We start from the raw sequence: 16860 nt of genomic DNA on the forward strand, positions 1-16860 counted from the left end.
CTGTTTTTCCAACCGCGTGTTCCCTCTTTGATGTGGCAAGGAAGTTGCGATGGGTGAAGAAGACAAACAGGCTGAAATCACTGTATCTTCGATATTAAAACAGCATTGAATCCAACAAAACAAACTTCAAATTTGCATTGGCCGGGAATCGAACCCGGGCCTCCCGCGTGGCAGGCGAGAATTCTACCACTGAACCACCAATGCTAAGCTTCCCAAACCGGGAATCGAACCCGGGCCGCCCGGGTGAAAGCCAGGAATCCTGACCACTAGACCATTTGGGAGGGCCTGATAAGATCATAGCAGTATTGATCAATATCCTAGTTTAGCCTAGCAAAAACCAATCTGGTCCGTGTTCTTGTGCGACAGAAAAGGTGCAGATGCTGGATAGAAATCGTCCGACTCAAATTTCGGTTGAAGGAACTTCATCGGATATTTCTCATTTTCACATTTGACAGCGATGAAATGCTCTTTTCGACTTGTTTCATATGCTACTAAGAGCACAGGTGGCAATGGTCGAGGCGCTTGGATTCACCATCAATTCCTATAAAATTATTGCAAAAAAAGTATTTGTGAGTTTTTCTTCTTACTTGTTGTGGTTCACATAAAAAAGATCCTCCACAATTGCGACACAGCTATAGATTCGATTTGTAATCGTTCTCTTTTCATTGGGTATACAAAAAATCTAAGAAGGTCTCGATCAAACAAAACCTACTATGGTATGTCGTCACATTCGATGTCGACATTTCCAGCATCGTTTGTCAAACAAAACATGGGGAATCTATAGTCGCTGGCACAATATTATTTTCGCTCTAAAAAAAGCTTGGAAATGCCTCGACCCGGGATTGAACCAGGGACCTTTAGATCTTCAGTCTAACGCTCTCCCAACTGAGCTATCGAGGCGCATCGGTGGCCAGTACGGGGCTCGAACCCGCGACATTTGCGTTATTAGCACAACGCTCTAACCAACTGAGCTAACCGGCCGCACGTAAAGCCATCTTCTATTTGAGATTGCATTCAGAGAATATATGTGAAGAGGTTACTTCTTGAGGAGTGTTATCTTTTCTGAAATAAAATTAATCCCTTTGAAACTGTTTTTCCAACCGCGTGTTCCCTCTTTGATGTGGCAAGGAAGTTGCGATGGGTGAAGAAGACAAACAGGCTGAAATCACTGTATCTTCGATATTAAAACAGCATTGAATCCAACAAAACAAACTTCAAATTTGCATTGGCCGGGAATCGAACCCGGGCCTCCCGCGTGGCAGGCGAGAATTCTACCACTGAACCACCAATGCTAAGCTTCCCAAACCGGGAATCGAACCCGGGCCGCCTGGGTGAAAGCCAGGAATCCTGACCACTAGACCATTTGGGAGGGCCTCAAAAGATCATAGCAGTATTGATCAATATCCTAGTTTAGCCTAGCAAAAACCAATCTGGTCCGTGTTCTTGTGCGACAGAAAAGGTACAGATGCTGGATAGAAATCGTCCGACTCCAATTTCGGTTGAAGGAACTTCATCGGATATTTCTCATTTTCACATTTGACAGCGATGAAATGCTCTTTTCGACTTGTTTCATATGCTACTAAGAGCACAGGTGGCAATGGTCGAGGCGCTTGGATTCACCATCAATTCCTATAAAATTATTGCAAAAAAAGTATTTGTGAGTTTTTCTTCTTACTTGTTGTGGTTCACATAAAAAAGATCCTCCACAATTGCGACACAGCTATAGATTCGATTTGTAATCGTTCTCTTTTCATTGGGTATACAAAAAATCTAAGAAGGTCTCGATCAAACAAAACCTACTATGGTATGTCGTCACATTCGATGTCGACATTTCCAGCATCGTTTGTCAAACAAAACATGGGGAATCTATAGTCGCTGGCACAATATAATTTTCGCTCTAAAAAAAGCTTGGAAATGCCTCGTCCCGGGATTGAACCAGGGACCTTTAGATCTTCAGTCTAACGCTCTCCCAACTGAGCTATCGAGGCGCATCGGTGGCCAGTACGGGGCTCGAACCCGCGACATTTGCGTTATTAGCACAACGCTCTAACCAACTGAGCTAACCGGCCGCACGTAAAGCCATCTTCTATTTGAGATTGCATTCAGAGAATATATGTGAAGAGGTTACTTCTTGAGGAGTGTTATCTTTTCTGAAACAAAATTAATCCCTTTGAAACTGTTTTTCCAACCGCGTGTTCCCTCTTTGAAGTGGCAAGGAAGTTGCAATGGGTGAAGAAGACAAACAGACTGAAATCACTGTATCTTCGATATTAAAACAGCATTGAATCCAACAAAACAAACTTCAAATTTGCATTGGCCGGGAATCGAACCCGGGCCTCCCGCGTGGCAGGCGAGAATTCTACCACTGAACCACCAATCCTAAGCTTCCCAAACCGGGAATCGAACCCGGGCCGCCTGGGTGAAAGCCAGGAATCCTGACCACTAGACCATTTGGGAGGGCCTCAAAAGATCATAGCAGTATTGATCAATATCCTAGTTTAGCCTAGCAAAAACCAATCTGGTCCGTGTTCTTGTGCGACAGAAAAGGTGCAGATGCTGGATAGAAATCGTCCGACTCAAATTTCGGTTGAAGGAACTTCATCGGATATTTCTCATTTTCACATTTGACAGCGATGAAATGCTCTTTTCGACTTGTTTCATATGCTACTAAGAGCACAGGTGGCAATGGTCGAGGCGCTTGGATTCACCATCAATTCCTATAAAATTATTGCAAAAAAAGTATTTGTGAGTTTTTCTTCTTACTTGTTGTGGTTCACATAAAAAAGATCCTCCACAATTGCGACACAGCTATAGATTCGATTTGTAATCGTTCTCTTTTCATTGGGTATACAAAAAATCTAAGAAGGTCTCGATCAAACAAAACCTACTATGGTATGTCGTCACATTCGATGTCGACATTTCCAGCATCGTTTGTCAAACAAAACATGGGGAATCTATAGTCGCTGGCACAATATTATTTTCGCTCTAAAAAAAGCTTGGAAATGCCTCGACCCGGGATTGAACCAGGGACCTTTAGATCTTCAGTCTAACGCTCTCCCAACTGAGCTATCGAGGCGCATCGGTGGCCAGTACGGGGCTCGAACCCGCGACATTTGCGTTATTAGCACAACGCTCTAACCAACTGAGCTAACCGGCCGCACGTAAAGCCATCTTCTATTTGAGATTGCATTCAGAGAATATATGTGAAGAGGTTACTTCTTGAGGAGTGTTATCTTTTCTGAAATCAAATTAATCCCTTTGAAACTGTTTTTCCAACCGCGTGTTTCCTCTTTGAAGTGGCAAGGAAGTTGCAATGGGTGAAGAAGACAAACAGGCTGAAATCACTGTATCTTCGATATTAAAACAGCATTGAATCCAACAAAACAAACTTCAAATTTGCATTGGCCGGGAATCGAACCCGGGCCTCCCGCGTGGCAGGCGAGAATTCTACCACTGAACCACCAATGCTAAGCTTCCCAAACCGGAAATCGAACCCGGGCCGCCTGGGTGAAAGCCAGGAATTCTGACCACTAGACCATTTGGGAGGGCCTGAAAAGATCATAGCAGTATTGATCAATATCCTAGTTTAGCCTAGCAAAAACCAATCTGGTCCGTGTTCTTGTGCGACAGAAAAGGTGCAGATGCTGGATAGAAATCTTCCGACTCCAATTTCGGTTGAAGGAACTTCATCGGATATTTCTCATTTTCACATTTGACAGCGATGAAATGCTCTTTTCGACTTGTTTCATATGCTACTAAGAGCACAGGTGGCAATGGTCGAGGCGCTTGGATTCACCATCAATTCCCATAAAATTATTGCAAAAAAAGTATTTGTGAGTTTTTCTTCTTACTTGTTGTGGTTCACATAAAAAAGATCCTCCACAATTGCGACACAGCTATAGATTCGATTTGTAATCGTTCTCTTTTCGTTGGGTATACAAAAAATCTAAGAAGGTCTCGATCAAACAAAACCTACTATGGTATGTCGTCACATTCGATGTCGACATTTCCAGCATCGTTTGTCAAACAAAACATGGGGAATCTATAGTCGCTGGCACAATATTATTTTCGCTCTAAAAAAAGCTTGGAAATGCCTCGACCCGGGATTGAACCAGGGACCTTTAGATCTTCAGTCTAACGCTCTCCCAACTGAGCTATCGAGGCGCATCGGTGGCTAGTACAGGGCTCGAACCCGCGACATTTGCGTTATTAGCACAACGCTCTAACCAACTGAGCTAACCGGCCGCACGTAAAGCCATCTTCTATTTGAGATTGCATTCAGAGAATATATGTGAAGAGGTTACTTCTTGAGGAGTGTTATCTTTTCTGAAATAATATTAATCCCTTTGAAACTGTTTTTCCAACCGCGTGTTCCCTATTTGAAGTTGCAAGGAAGTTGCAATGGGTGAAGAAGACAAACAGGCTGAAATCACTGTATCTTCGATATTAAAACAGCATTGAATCCAACAAAACAAACTTCAAATTTGCATTGGCCGGGAATCGAACCCGGGCCTCCCGCGTGGCAGGCGAGAATTCTACCACTGAACCACCAATGCTAAGCTTCCCAAACCGGGAATCGAACCCGGGCCGCCTGGGTGAAAGCCAGGAATCCTGACCACTAGACCATTTGGGAGGGCCTCAAAAGATCATAGCAGTATTGATCAATATCCTAGTTTAGCCTAGCAAAAACCAATCTGGTCAGTGTTCTTGTGCCACAGAAAAGGTGCAGATGCTGGATAGAAATCGTCCGACTCCAATTTCGGTTGAAGGAACTTCATCGGATAATTCTCATTTTCACATTTGACAGCGATGAAATGCTCTTTTCGACTTGTTTCATATGCTACTAAGAGCACAGGTGGCAATGGTCGAGGCGCTTGGATTCACCATCAATTCCTATAAAATTATTGCAAAAAAAGTATTTGTGAGTTTTTCTTCTTACTTGTTGTGGTTCACATAAAAAAGATCCTCCACAATTGCGACACAGCTATAGATTCGATTTGTAATCGTTCTCTTTTCATTGGGTATACAAAAAATCTAAGAAGGTCTCGATCAAACAAAACCTACTATGGTATGTCGTCACATTCGATGTCGACATTTCCAGCATCGTTTGTCAAACAAAACATGGGGAATCTATAGTCGCTGGCACAATATTATTTTCGCTCTAAAAAAAGCTTGGAAATGCCTCGACCCGGGATTGAACCAGAGACCTTTAGATCTTCAGTCTAACGCTCTCCCAACTGAGCTATCGAGGCGCATCGGTGGCCAGTATGGGGCTCGAACCCGCGACATTTGCGTTATTAGCACAACGCTCTAACCAACTGAGCTAACCGGCCGCACGTAAAACCATCTTCTATTTGAGATTGCATTCAGAGAATATATGTGAAGAGGTTACTTCTTGAGGAGTGTTATCTTTTCTGAAACAAAATTAATCCCTTTGAAACTGTTTTTCCAACCGCGTGTTCCCTCTTTGAAGTGGCAAGGAAGTTGCAATGGGTGAAGAAGACAAACAGGCTGAAATCACTGTATCTTCGATATTAAAACAGCATTGAATTCAACAAAACAAACTTCAAATTTGCATTGGTCGGGAATCGAACCCGGGCCTCCCGCGTGGCAGGCGAGAATTCTACCACTGAACCACCAATGCTAAGCTTCCCAAATCGTGAATCGAACCCGGGCCGCCTGGGTGAAAGCCAGGAATCCTGACCACTAGACCATTTGGGAGGGCCTCAAAAGATCATAGCAGTATTGATCAATATCCTAGTTTAGCCTAGCAAAAACCAATCTGGTCCGTGTTCTTGTGCGACAGAAAAGGTGCAGATGCTGGATAGAAATCGTCCGACTCCAATTTCGGTTGAAGGAACTTCATTGGATATTTCTCATTTTCACATTTGACAGCGATGAAATGCTCTTTTCGACTTGTTTCATATGCTACTAAGAGCACAGGTGGCAATAGTCGAGGCGCTTGGATTCACCATCAATTCCTATAAAATTATTGCATAAAAAGTATTTGTGAGTTTTTCTTCTTACTTGTTGTGGTTCACATAAAAAAGATCCTCCACAATTGCGACACAGCTATAGATTCGATTTGCATTTGTTCTCTTTTCATTGGGTATACAAAAAATCTAAGAAGGTCTCGATCAAACAAAACCTACTATGGTATGTCGTCACATTCGATGTCGACATTTCCAGCATCGTTTGTCAAACAAAACATGGGGAATCTATAGCCGCTTGCACAATATTATTTTCCCTAAAAAAAAAGGCTTGGAACTGCCTCGACCCCGGATTGAACCAGCGACCTTTAGATCTTCAGTCTAACGCTCCCAATTGAGCTATCGAGGCGCGTCGGTGGCCAGTACGGGGCTCGAACCCGCGACATTTGCGTTATTAGCACAACGCTCTAACCAACTGAGCTAACCGGCCGCACGTAAAGCCATCTTCTATTTGAGATTGCATTCAGAGAATATATGTGAAGAGGTTACTTCTTGAGGAGTGTTATCTTTTCTGAAATAGAATTAATCCCTTTGAAACTGTTTTTCCAACCGCGTGTTCCCTCTTTGAAGTGGTAAGGAAGGTGCAATGAGTGAAGAAGACAAACAGGCTAAAATCACTCTATTTGATGGATTCGCAGCACGGAAGAGCGCTGGACGTGTCGCCAACAAAAGAAAAAAACTAACTGTGACTTGTACATAATTGCACACAGAAGTCTAGTGATGCGTTTATTTAACTGCACGGCGACTTGGTCAAGCACGGTGCAATGGCACAAAGTGTAGGGCATTTCTTCAATGACATACAATAAATCCAAAAAATAAAATCAATACACATCAGATAACTTCACAACGGCTACGTGCATATTCTATTGAATCATTTCATTTTCGTTAACCTCAGTGAAAAAATTGCGGGGGACAAATTGAGCGTAGACGCTGACGAGGGGCCGGTGGATCCATTCTTGGTTATATGGCCAGCCCTATGCAATGTATAGGCGTTGCAAGAACTTTTTATTTATTTTTTTAAATATAGCTGTATAGCAGCGAGTGTCAATTGCAAACAGACGTTCGCATAAAACATGCGGACTATTTTGCCTAAAATTCCATGAGTTAAATGACCTCGTTCGACCCGTAGTTAAATTTTGACTGCAAACACAAAGTCTAATTACCCGGTAATGCAGATTAAGGCGCTTCTTTTTTCTGCCCAGAATATCAGGTTTCTGTCCACATATAGGATGTTACTTCAAAGTTCCTTGCTGCGGTTTTGGAGGTGACTGCACAGGTCAGATATTTGACGTAGAGTGGCGAAGACACGGGGCAGCAACAACACGACAGGAAACATATACACGCGGCGGGAGACTATGCTAATTAACTACACTAAAATCTAAGTGTGGTTCAATCGAAGAATGTTGGAATTGGGTACAATTTAAACGCACGCAACGCAAGTATGTCGCCTCACAAACTCTACATAAAATGAGCTTGAATTTCGTCAGCTGTTTTTCCTTTTGTATCAGGCAAGTAAAAAAACTGAAAAAGCAGGAACAAAATTGAAGCTCCGATCCATATTGTCATTGCGTAATCCCCGAGTCCAGCCTACAAAAACAAGCAAGTTTATATGACTAAGTCATTATTCGCTTGTAATTGTTTGTATTGGATATCCTTTCCCACTATTTGTGCGAGTTAGCAGATCTCGTATAACTACAGTTTGTTGACTCATGATGGTCTATAGCCAGCATTGCAGGCAAAAAATTACACAATATGGTGACTTTGTGGTCTGTGTCATTTGGTTAGATATGTAACCAGGTGGAAAACCCCAGAGAGGAACTTAACGGAAAGCTATGAGTATCAGCAAAACATTTCGTTTTACCACCAAATACGGAGGAATAAATCCAATGGTCCATGATAAGGTCCAAAATGGGATAGATCCGAGTGCTAGTGCTGTTGGACGTGTTGGTTCAGTTGTTAATTCCCCAAGAAGAACCAAAGTAGCAAGTTGGGTCCCCGCAAAGAAGCTGAATAAAAACAAATCTTCGTATATTTTTTGAACTACGTATCAGTCGTATTCACAAAAGTCACATACCCAACTAAATAAATGGCAACAGCGACAATAGCAATGTAGGGCATGACGTCTGGTGCTTTAGCATTTGCTGCTTGACTTATGGTGAATAGAGTTAGGGCGAATATCATTGTGGATGTTGAGGCTTTGTTTACTCTGAGGCTTCCGAAGCGATCAACCAGTTTAGGCTGAAATGTGTCAAATGTTGTGGAGGACATGAGGTATTTCAATGATTGTAATTTTATACAAACACATATCACCGGTTGCATAGTGATATTAGTTTCATACATGTTTATGTTGTAAACGTATTGATTTTTAAATATATTTTTTTTAAATACTTTTTTTCTAATACAGTATCAACACAATAAAAAATTTCGGAAATCAGAACAAGTCGAGTCAAGAAGAGCAGCAAAAATCAACTTTCTAAATCCAAGCAATATGTTGCGAACAGCGCAGCTTACTCCAACTAATCCGAACAGAAACTGTATTCCGTAAACTCCAACACTGGCGCTGGTTACGTGTTCCGTGGGTATGTTGGCACGAAGAAACAGCTGATCCGTGTAAAATAGCATGTGGTTTATGCCGGTTAACTGAAAACCGACGTACACGCCCGTTACTGCTATCAGTTGCCTCCTGCAAATTTGTCATTTACGGTTATTTGGGGTGTAAAGAATTGCGTCAAGTGATCGACATACAAAACATAAACATAAGTATTGTTTTAAAGAACATATATCCACTAGAGCAAAAAATATGTTAATGTTAATTACAAATTGACAGGAATAAACAGGAATATTGACTTTGACCTGATCTTTGTAATGCATTACCTGTATTGCCTTTTTGATAACATTTTTTTGACAGAGACCACTGTCGTGCTTCTGTTGACTTCCGTCACAATTTCGCTCAATTCCTTTTTCAAACTAACCTAAAAAAATAAAATACTGCACAAACTGATTTGGAATATAATTAAAGTGCACATGTACGAACCATATTTCCGTTTCTTAATTTTTTCAAGGATTCAATGGCTTGCTCCATTCTTTCTCCGCGAACAAAATAAAAAGGTGTTTCCGGAATCCAAAGACTCGCTATGAGGAATACAACGGACACAATACACACAAAAGAGACAGCGACAGGCCAAAGCTCCGCTGTTCCTAACGTCTAGAAAAACAAACCTAGAGGAACAAAAGTTTCAGTTTTGTTGCATCTTGTACCTTGGGATGAGCCAAAACTGGTCCACAGAAGAGTCCAAACGCCACAGCAATGGACGCACTGCCTTGCCAAATTCCTTGCTTGCTTTTGCAGCTCAATTCGACCATCACCAATGGAATAAGGGCTGTGTTAGTGATACATATTAGTAATTATTTTATTATTTTGTCCTTCTGGCACAATTGAACATATCAATATTACAACTTACCGTAGAACATACCAATGGGTATTCCGATTATTAAACGTCCAATAATTATTGCCTCGTATGATCCTGTCAAACCTCCAATCAAAGCAACAGTCAAGCAGCCAAGTATGTTTAAAACGTGGGACAGTTGGAGAACATGAAGTCTAGACATGAAAGTCAGCATAATTTTCATGGTGCTTCCCCCAATGAATGCTCCCACGATCATCATAGAAAGTGTCAGCGAAAGTAAAAGCAGCCAAGTTCCCATTGGCAGAAAAACTCCATTGCGATTCTAAAATAAAATTCAGGGGTAATGACTTTTTGTTATCTTGAAAATTACTTTATTCTTGACAGTAAATAGAGTTTAGCTCAATAAAACACAAAATGGGAAAATGTTTAACCTGATACGTTGAATTGTAAATATCCTGTAATATTGGTATGATTGGCCCCAGAACAGTAAAATGCACACCAATGATGTAGAATGACGTAGATCCGCATATTAGCAATGAAAATGCTCCTAACCAAGAATTTTCCTGGCAAAACATTAGAAATATACATATACACCACAAAAGCACATTGAAACATTTTTGTTGTGTTTTGAATCTTATTCATGTCAACCTCAATCGAATGCTTTTAGGGTATAAATAACCAGCAATGGTGATATATTATAAACATTAAACTTGGCGAGCTGCAGACAGGGTGTGTACACGCACTGTTTCGTCCTGTAAGGTCTCATCAGTGCAGCTGTTGAAGTGGCACTGTGCTAGCTTCTAAACCAGCAGGCACACTACATTCCACTTTGTGGTATCGTTCCAGTAGACGTCGATCTGTTGTGTACCCTATACTGAGTACAGATCGAAACAGTGCGTGTATATACACACCCTGTCTGCAGCTCGCCAATATTATGTTTTTTTGCACATATTTAACATTAAACTGCATTGACGAAAACCCAGATACCAAACCAGCATGAAAGTTATTTCTAAATCTAAAACATGTTTTTCATGATAATTTTGTCGAGCGTAACTAGTAGTTCTCTTACTGTTATTTCCTGTTGCTCAGATGTATCAGACGTCGTATCCATTTGGTTTCTTTGCAGTGCAAGACAGGTTGTCAAGAATACCTACAAAGAAAATACACTTAATTGTAGCTAACATAGTAACGAAACGGTCAAATAGTTGAGGGTAATAATGGTAACAAACATGCTTGACAAAACTGTTTTGGTAAAGCCTATGTCACTGCAATTCCGTAAGACTGCTACTGATCAATCAACTAGAACCATGGGCAAACGGTGCAATAGCCACCCCTTCCTCGATTAGGTTACAAAACTGAACATAATGCTGCAGTGGTTGAAAAAAAATAATTTTAAGTTACATTTTCGTTGATCACTATCTTGCTGAGCCTGGTGCATACATAGTTAAATATACTCGTCCTGCAAACGGAATCGCTATAAGCGCCTTGCGCAATAAGCACGCGCTACTTCCCAACCGTGCAAAATATCTTCTTTAGTTCACGCAGCCGTGCAAAATGTTTTCCACGCTCGGGATTGTAACGAATATGCGGACTTTTGTTAAACAGAATAAGCCATTGTTTGACGCACGGTGTAAATTATATGCAATGAAAAAGATTCATCGGTAATTATGTCTGTCATTAACAAATTTATTTAAGCTTGGAGAAAAGTTACAATAAATTTTGTGTATTTCTATCAATATATGTTAAAAGGTTTCACACCAAGAAACCATTATTTGCACAGTCAAGCATGTCGTTACTGGTTTATATTACAAGTTATCAGAAAAGCTGGGCCACTCGCCTACTAATATGTGTATAATACACTGGCAACAAGGTGTGATTTAAACAAAGTGTATTTAATAGCTGCGTGAGAATGTGTTATGTTTCCAAATCTCTCTAGATATAATACAAGAAAGGTAAAACAACATATATCACACCCCTTGTCTTTGCGAATGCACAGTACAGGTTATTTTTACCACTATAACAAATGTTAAAATACATAGCTGAATGTGCGATGATGTGTAAACATCCTTAAGTACCTAATAATTTGTATACCTCGAAAATTAGGGCATGTTTTGTACCAGTACCAGCGAGCTATTCAGAATACAACATTGAATGGTGTTCTAGCTATTCGTCTTAATCTCGCTCGTGCAATGCTAATCGTTGCCCGGTGAATTACCGTTGAAATATGTAGGATAAGTTCGGTAGTTATTCAGCAATTTGTGGCGATGGAAAGCAGAGCAGATCAAGAGGTTGTTATAAAAGTTCAGTACGTAATGAAGTTTGTACTGGGTGGTCTGCATCGTCATCAAGAAGTTTGTAACACAACACCTTGTCCGAATAATTGCAAAATTATTAAAAAATAACCAAACGCCACTTGCAGTTGATAACAAAAAAAGCCTTGAAGTGATTTAATATAGCAATACTATGATTATCCTTACCTGTCAAGCGATTACAAAAAATATATAAAGGCCGTGTTTGGTGACGCGCGAAATAGAAAAAAGGCGATACAGAAAGTCGCACTACAGCAACACTGTTCCGGTCACAAATAGGAAGAAAAAATATTCACCTGCAATATTATTCTATCATATTCATATTCGAACATTAATATGTTTTGTTCAGTATTTGGATATCGTTGGAAAGCTTTGCCTATGAATATTTGCGTATATATATATACATATATATAACTCGAAATATTATTGCGCATCCACGACAAAGCAGATATGGATGCTGACGCTTGCAATACAAGTTTAGGATAGGATTCAGAACAAAACATGGCAGTGCTCTAATGAATTAATTAGTAATCTATTTGCCTTCCAGTAAAATAAAATAATTGCAAACCTTCATTTGACCATTATTGATTCATATGCTTTTAGAATAATAAATTGTTTGAACAATGTGTGACTAATCCAGTTACGCTGCAACGTCTGGGCTGTGAAACCTGTAATCCTAACGATCTCGATACGATAGCTGTGATCGGGAAGTAAGGACCAGATACATGTTTGTTATATGTGTATTTATTTCACCCACTTATATACAAAGGGCATTAGACCTTCTGCAAGGAAACCAGCTGAAAGATAAGAAACAAGATTGAACTCCCAATCTGATTGTCATTGAGTAGGGATCAAGAGCAACCTGCATAATAAACTGAAGTCATAAAAGAGTATAAATAATAATTCCCCTTTTTGTAAAGCACATTTTTTTCAGCTAACTGCTCCTTTCTCTCGGCAAAACCAAGAATAAAATGTTTGACTTCCAAAGTATATTTTCATTATAAGTATACTAAATTACTTTTACGAATATCGAAACTCACCTGCAAATAAGGGGGAATAAAATCCACAAACCAGGATAAAACCCACATGAAAACGACCCTCAATGAAAGACAGTGGCTCTGGTAGGTTCAATAGTCAAATCTCCAAGCAACACAAGTGTTCCCATGTTGCTTCCGCCGAAGAAACTGTAAACAAAATCAAGAAACGTGGGTATTTGTCTCGATTCAATGGCTTCGCTGATTAGTAAGGTGTGCCGGATGTTTTGCAACCTGGTGTCACTGCGACTAGTTGAATTCCAGAGGGTCGGGAGAGTTTACGATAAAAAGCGCGACTTGAGACCACGTATTATGAAATACATCTTCGAAGCTTGTTCCGATTATTCTAATCCTAGAGATAATCGAAAGCGTCACTTCCGGATTACCTAAAGGCTCTTATCATGAAACCTCAAGTAAGATTCATTCCACCGGTACTTAACTAACATCAACAAGTAAACAACAGCTTTCTGCAACCTTTGGTATATTTGCGTTGTCCAGAAGGCAAACAAGCCTTTAATTACACGCTTATTATCTTTTCTTGCACAATGGCATTTTCGTGTTTGGCAAAAATTTGACCACTTGAAAAAGGAACGAAATACGACTTGTTGCACCTCCACACTACATGGGCACTCTTCACTCATTAGGGATCGGGCACTCTTCACTTATGTGGGGATCGGTCGCATCTTGTAGAAAAAAGGCTTAGAGTGGTTCAGTTGGTGCATGAGTTGGTCGAGTAAGGACGTATTACCTTGAACGCAAGTGAGAAGCATTTTTAATGAACATTTGTCTCTAAATGGTACAAAGGGGTTGTGGCTGTGAAGGCTTTCGGTTTGTTCAATTGCGTTAGAAAGTTGGAACAGCGCACAGCAGTAATAGATTGCAGTTGCAGGGGACTTGAAAGTTAGTATTTTGAATAGTTTAAAGTTAGAAATTGTATGTACAGTAAGAAAGTAATATTAATGAAAGTTTTTACAAAAGGTTTGTTTTAAATTATGGATAAACCACCTGGGAGAAAACGGCCGTTTGCGTGTTTTATGTTTAATGCTAGATTTTAGAGGAAAGAACATTTTAATACCACATGTCCTCTTGCAATAAACAACCTGCATGCGATCATTGCAAAAAAGTGTGAGTACTAAATATGTTTTGTATTTTTATTTGTTGCTTCTCATTTTATTTCATTTTGGTTGTTAGTTTTTTAGCGGGGTCCAATCTACAAAGGCATCTAAAAATACTTGAAGTACTGCCGATGCAAGGTAAGCGAAACTTATGTGTATTGAATGATCCAATTGTCATCTTTTAAAATTATGCTCACAGAAGAACTGCACCAATTTGAGGATTTTTGCTTATGACTACTGAATACCCCAACAATGGATGTCAATGCGACGAGCGAAATTCCACTGCAAACTTTTGAACGGAGGTAATATCTTTTTGGATAAAGCGGCGTCAGACAGAGGGAGTTTAACAGCCTTGTCTTCACAGCGCGGTCATGTAGCGGTCGCCTACATACTTGAAAACATTTTTAACTGCAGACATTACAAGTGGCGTTAGCAAAGCTAATAGCACGTGTTCTTATAACGCTGGAACTTCATGCGATTAGTTTTTAAAAGAATATAACCTCGTAATTTGTCAGTATTTTGATAACCTAATTGAACAGAAAAATAAACCACAATTTTATACTCTAAAATTACTTCTTTACACAAAGATCTACAATAAAAGACTGTACATACAATTTCTAACTTTACGCTAATCAAAACACCAAACCTGCACTCCACTTAAATCGCAATTTATTACTGTGCTGCTCCAACTTTCTAACGCAATTAAAGTGAATAAACCGAAAGTCTTCACAGCCATAACTACTTTATACCATCTAGTGACAAATGCTTAATCAAGAAACTTCTCACTTGGGTTTAAAGTAATACGTCCTTACTCGACCAACTGAACCACACTTAGTCATTTTTCTCAACAGATGTGACCGATTCCCACATAAGTGAAGAGTGCGCGATCTCAGACCAAGTGAAGAGTGCCCGATCCCTATTGAGTGAAAAGTGATTGTGTTCGTGGGCTACAGCTTACAACTCAAATGAAATAATGACTTAGCTCTTACAAAATCGTTAGAAGTGCCTCGACCCAGGATTAAACCAGGGACTTTTAGATCTTCAGTCTAACGCTCTGCCAACATCGAACCCTGGCCGCCTGGGTGAAAGCCAGGAATCCTGACCACTAGACCATTTGGGAGAGCATCTAACCCTCACAAAATCCAATCTGATCCGTGTTCTTTTACGACCAAAAAGGTGCAGGTGCTGGGTAGACATCGGTCGAATCAAATTTCGCGTGAAGATATTTCTCTTTTTCACATTTTACTGCGATAGAATATTTTTCGACTTGTTTCATATGCTACTTAGAGCAAAGGTGGCAGTGGTGGAGGCGCTTTTAATTCATGCATATTTGCAAAAAAACATTACATTCATGTATATTGCGGCACTAACCGACTGAATGTAATTATATGCAAGTTTCTGTAACTTTGTATAACTTATTGTGCAAACCCCAACAAATACAATCACGAATTACTGATCTGTTCGTTTGCAGGAACGACTAGGCTTCGTTAGAAAGTAAAAACAAACACAGTTGCAAAAAGAAATTGCTCGAGGAAAGATTACAGAAGTGCCTAACAAACGCAGCTGGACATGAATCAATCGAAGGCATCCATAACTATAGAGACATTCGTTCAAACTACGGGAATAAAAAATTGTGAATTGTCATGGGCAAAATCACGAAAAATGGCCGAAATTATTTCACCATCGTATTTCATCATCGAAGTATTGGACAGAGAATTAATTTATAATATACAACGACCACCGTTTTGCTTGAATAGTTTCTTCTTTAACATCTGCCTTGTGCTCTTTAAGCCAAATTACGTTTTATCGGGTCGATATAAATGTTGCAATCATGACGAGGCATTTGGTATGCTATATAGCGCAACTGAAGTAAATAACATATTATTACGCCTCCTTATTACGTGTCGCCTGACCTTATAATCAAATTTTTGGCAATTAAGCTCACGTAATTAACATTTTATACTACCCAACTCCATTATTCGTACCTACTTGGCGTTGAGAAATAACAAAATCATTTAAATCACCGACGAGAAAACCAACTTTAATAAAAATCATTGGTAGCTGGAAGTTTGGTAAAAACCCGTTTTAATCCGACTCAAATGCAAGGATTTTAAAGTTACAAAATCTTTCGTTCTCTTTTTGTACAATTTCCAGTACATTGAATTCTGAGTGCTCCGCAAGGCTAAACACTCACTTCCCGGTCCTGTCATTTTCTCTCGCCAACCTTCGTTCGCTTTTGCATGTCTGTCTGACATTCGAGATTCTATTATCTACACTTTCCACATACACTGCTGATGTAAAAGGATTAAGCTTTAACGTTGCCTGCCTGGTTTCATGTAATTATACGCTTAAATAATATTGTATCTACGTAAATTGGAAGACTGGGTAAGTTTAATAAGACAAGTGTTCTAAACGTTTGCTTAAGAATGATTAGCATATTATCCTATTCCGCGCAATTCAAATTGCTTGATCAATTGATTCATTTTGATTTGGAGCGGAATCGTACGTAGCCTATGTATGTTTCAGATTTCAGGGAAACTGTAAATGACGACACAGCAATGATGGCGTCTCACTATGAACTAATACAAAATACGTTTCTTTAACGTCATTTTTCGAAGATTACACCCACTTCAATATACGACTGTAACATAGAGCAAAATGTCGGCGCAAGGTACAACAGGAAACAATTCTGCGGAGATTTACCGAATACGAATATTCAGAACCATTTTTAGAACAAAGACAATTCTCCACAATGCCCTAAGGCGCCCCAGGTACGCGAGCAAAGATAGTATCAGGGATGCGATCACAATTTACTGTTGACAAGAACAGTTCCGCTCCCCATAACAAGTTCATGCATGGTTGCACGTCATCTGAGCTTTTTTTATGATTTACAAATGGCACAGGCTTTGTGAAGTACTATATATTGGCCAGAAACAATCAAACGTTGAGAAAAACTGCTCTGATCGGTACCGATTAACGTTTTACTATCGAAGGTTTGTTTTCTT

At 39.9% G+C, this 16860-nt stretch overlaps 1 protein-coding gene and 23 non-coding genes across 24 annotated transcripts; all 24 read right to left on the reverse strand.

Annotated features, from left to right (window-relative positions):
- Positions 1-133: 133 nt before the first annotated feature.
- On the reverse strand, positions 134-204 carry Trnag-gcc (transfer RNA glycine (anticodon GCC)). The gene has a single exon. It is a non-coding gene; the product is annotated as a tRNA-Gly (tRNA).
- Positions 205-209: 5 nt separating this feature from the next.
- Positions 210-281, reverse strand: Trnae-uuc (transfer RNA glutamic acid (anticodon UUC)). The gene has a single exon. It is a non-coding gene; the product is annotated as a tRNA-Glu (tRNA).
- A 546-nt stretch (positions 282-827) lies between these two features.
- Positions 828-900, reverse strand: Trnaf-gaa (transfer RNA phenylalanine (anticodon GAA)). Its single transcript has one exon. It is a non-coding gene; the product is annotated as a tRNA-Phe (tRNA).
- Positions 901-907: 7 nt separating this feature from the next.
- On the reverse strand, positions 908-981 carry Trnai-aau (transfer RNA isoleucine (anticodon AAU)). The gene has a single exon. It is a non-coding gene; the product is annotated as a tRNA-Ile (tRNA).
- Positions 982-1221: 240 nt separating this feature from the next.
- Trnag-gcc (transfer RNA glycine (anticodon GCC)) lies at positions 1222-1292 on the reverse strand. Its single transcript has one exon. It is a non-coding gene; the product is annotated as a tRNA-Gly (tRNA).
- Positions 1293-1297: 5 nt separating this feature from the next.
- Trnae-uuc (transfer RNA glutamic acid (anticodon UUC)) lies at positions 1298-1369 on the reverse strand. The gene has a single exon. It is a non-coding gene; the product is annotated as a tRNA-Glu (tRNA).
- A 546-nt stretch (positions 1370-1915) lies between these two features.
- Positions 1916-1988, reverse strand: Trnaf-gaa (transfer RNA phenylalanine (anticodon GAA)). Its single transcript has one exon. It is a non-coding gene; the product is annotated as a tRNA-Phe (tRNA).
- Positions 1989-1995: 7 nt separating this feature from the next.
- On the reverse strand, positions 1996-2069 carry Trnai-aau (transfer RNA isoleucine (anticodon AAU)). The gene has a single exon. It is a non-coding gene; the product is annotated as a tRNA-Ile (tRNA).
- Positions 2070-2309: 240 nt separating this feature from the next.
- On the reverse strand, positions 2310-2380 carry Trnag-gcc (transfer RNA glycine (anticodon GCC)). The gene has a single exon. It is a non-coding gene; the product is annotated as a tRNA-Gly (tRNA).
- A 5-nt stretch (positions 2381-2385) lies between these two features.
- Trnae-uuc (transfer RNA glutamic acid (anticodon UUC)) lies at positions 2386-2457 on the reverse strand. Its single transcript has one exon. It is a non-coding gene; the product is annotated as a tRNA-Glu (tRNA).
- A 546-nt stretch (positions 2458-3003) lies between these two features.
- Positions 3004-3076, reverse strand: Trnaf-gaa (transfer RNA phenylalanine (anticodon GAA)). Its single transcript has one exon. It is a non-coding gene; the product is annotated as a tRNA-Phe (tRNA).
- Positions 3077-3083: 7 nt separating this feature from the next.
- Positions 3084-3157, reverse strand: Trnai-aau (transfer RNA isoleucine (anticodon AAU)). The gene has a single exon. It is a non-coding gene; the product is annotated as a tRNA-Ile (tRNA).
- Positions 3158-3397: 240 nt separating this feature from the next.
- On the reverse strand, positions 3398-3468 carry Trnag-gcc (transfer RNA glycine (anticodon GCC)). The gene has a single exon. It is a non-coding gene; the product is annotated as a tRNA-Gly (tRNA).
- A 5-nt stretch (positions 3469-3473) lies between these two features.
- Trnae-uuc (transfer RNA glutamic acid (anticodon UUC)) lies at positions 3474-3545 on the reverse strand. Its single transcript has one exon. It is a non-coding gene; the product is annotated as a tRNA-Glu (tRNA).
- A 546-nt stretch (positions 3546-4091) lies between these two features.
- Positions 4092-4164, reverse strand: Trnaf-gaa (transfer RNA phenylalanine (anticodon GAA)). Its single transcript has one exon. It is a non-coding gene; the product is annotated as a tRNA-Phe (tRNA).
- Positions 4165-4171: 7 nt separating this feature from the next.
- Positions 4172-4245, reverse strand: Trnai-aau (transfer RNA isoleucine (anticodon AAU)). The gene has a single exon. It is a non-coding gene; the product is annotated as a tRNA-Ile (tRNA).
- A 240-nt stretch (positions 4246-4485) lies between these two features.
- On the reverse strand, positions 4486-4556 carry Trnag-gcc (transfer RNA glycine (anticodon GCC)). The gene has a single exon. It is a non-coding gene; the product is annotated as a tRNA-Gly (tRNA).
- A 5-nt stretch (positions 4557-4561) lies between these two features.
- On the reverse strand, positions 4562-4633 carry Trnae-uuc (transfer RNA glutamic acid (anticodon UUC)). Its single transcript has one exon. It is a non-coding gene; the product is annotated as a tRNA-Glu (tRNA).
- A 546-nt stretch (positions 4634-5179) lies between these two features.
- Positions 5180-5252, reverse strand: Trnaf-gaa (transfer RNA phenylalanine (anticodon GAA)). Its single transcript has one exon. It is a non-coding gene; the product is annotated as a tRNA-Phe (tRNA).
- A 7-nt stretch (positions 5253-5259) lies between these two features.
- On the reverse strand, positions 5260-5333 carry Trnai-aau (transfer RNA isoleucine (anticodon AAU)). Its single transcript has one exon. It is a non-coding gene; the product is annotated as a tRNA-Ile (tRNA).
- Positions 5334-5573: 240 nt separating this feature from the next.
- Positions 5574-5644, reverse strand: Trnag-gcc (transfer RNA glycine (anticodon GCC)). The gene has a single exon. It is a non-coding gene; the product is annotated as a tRNA-Gly (tRNA).
- A 5-nt stretch (positions 5645-5649) lies between these two features.
- On the reverse strand, positions 5650-5721 carry Trnae-uuc (transfer RNA glutamic acid (anticodon UUC)). Its single transcript has one exon. It is a non-coding gene; the product is annotated as a tRNA-Glu (tRNA).
- Positions 5722-6346: 625 nt separating this feature from the next.
- Trnai-aau (transfer RNA isoleucine (anticodon AAU)) lies at positions 6347-6420 on the reverse strand. Its single transcript has one exon. It is a non-coding gene; the product is annotated as a tRNA-Ile (tRNA).
- A 291-nt stretch (positions 6421-6711) lies between these two features.
- Positions 6712-10601, reverse strand: LOC145899024 (solute carrier family 2, facilitated glucose transporter member 5-like). The gene is made up of 10 exons (XM_082987735.1): positions 10467-10601; positions 9829-9960; positions 9452-9719; positions 9249-9370; positions 9025-9195; positions 8865-8962; positions 8502-8673; positions 8065-8228; positions 7852-7996; positions 6712-7577 (listed from the first exon to the last, which is right to left on the reverse strand). Exons 1-10 carry the CDS (start codon positions 10506-10508, stop codon positions 7449-7451), a joined length of 1443 nt encoding a protein of 480 aa, XP_082843861.1. The 5' UTR covers positions 10509-10601; the 3' UTR covers positions 6712-7448.
- Positions 10602-16860: the final 6259 nt, after the last annotated feature.

Source organism: Ascidia mentula, chromosome 4 (genome assembly GCF_947561715.1).
Source record: "Ascidia mentula chromosome 4, kaAscMent1.1, whole genome shotgun sequence".
In the NCBI taxonomy this organism is placed as follows: Eukaryota; Metazoa; Chordata; class Ascidiacea; order Phlebobranchia; family Ascidiidae; genus Ascidia; species Ascidia mentula.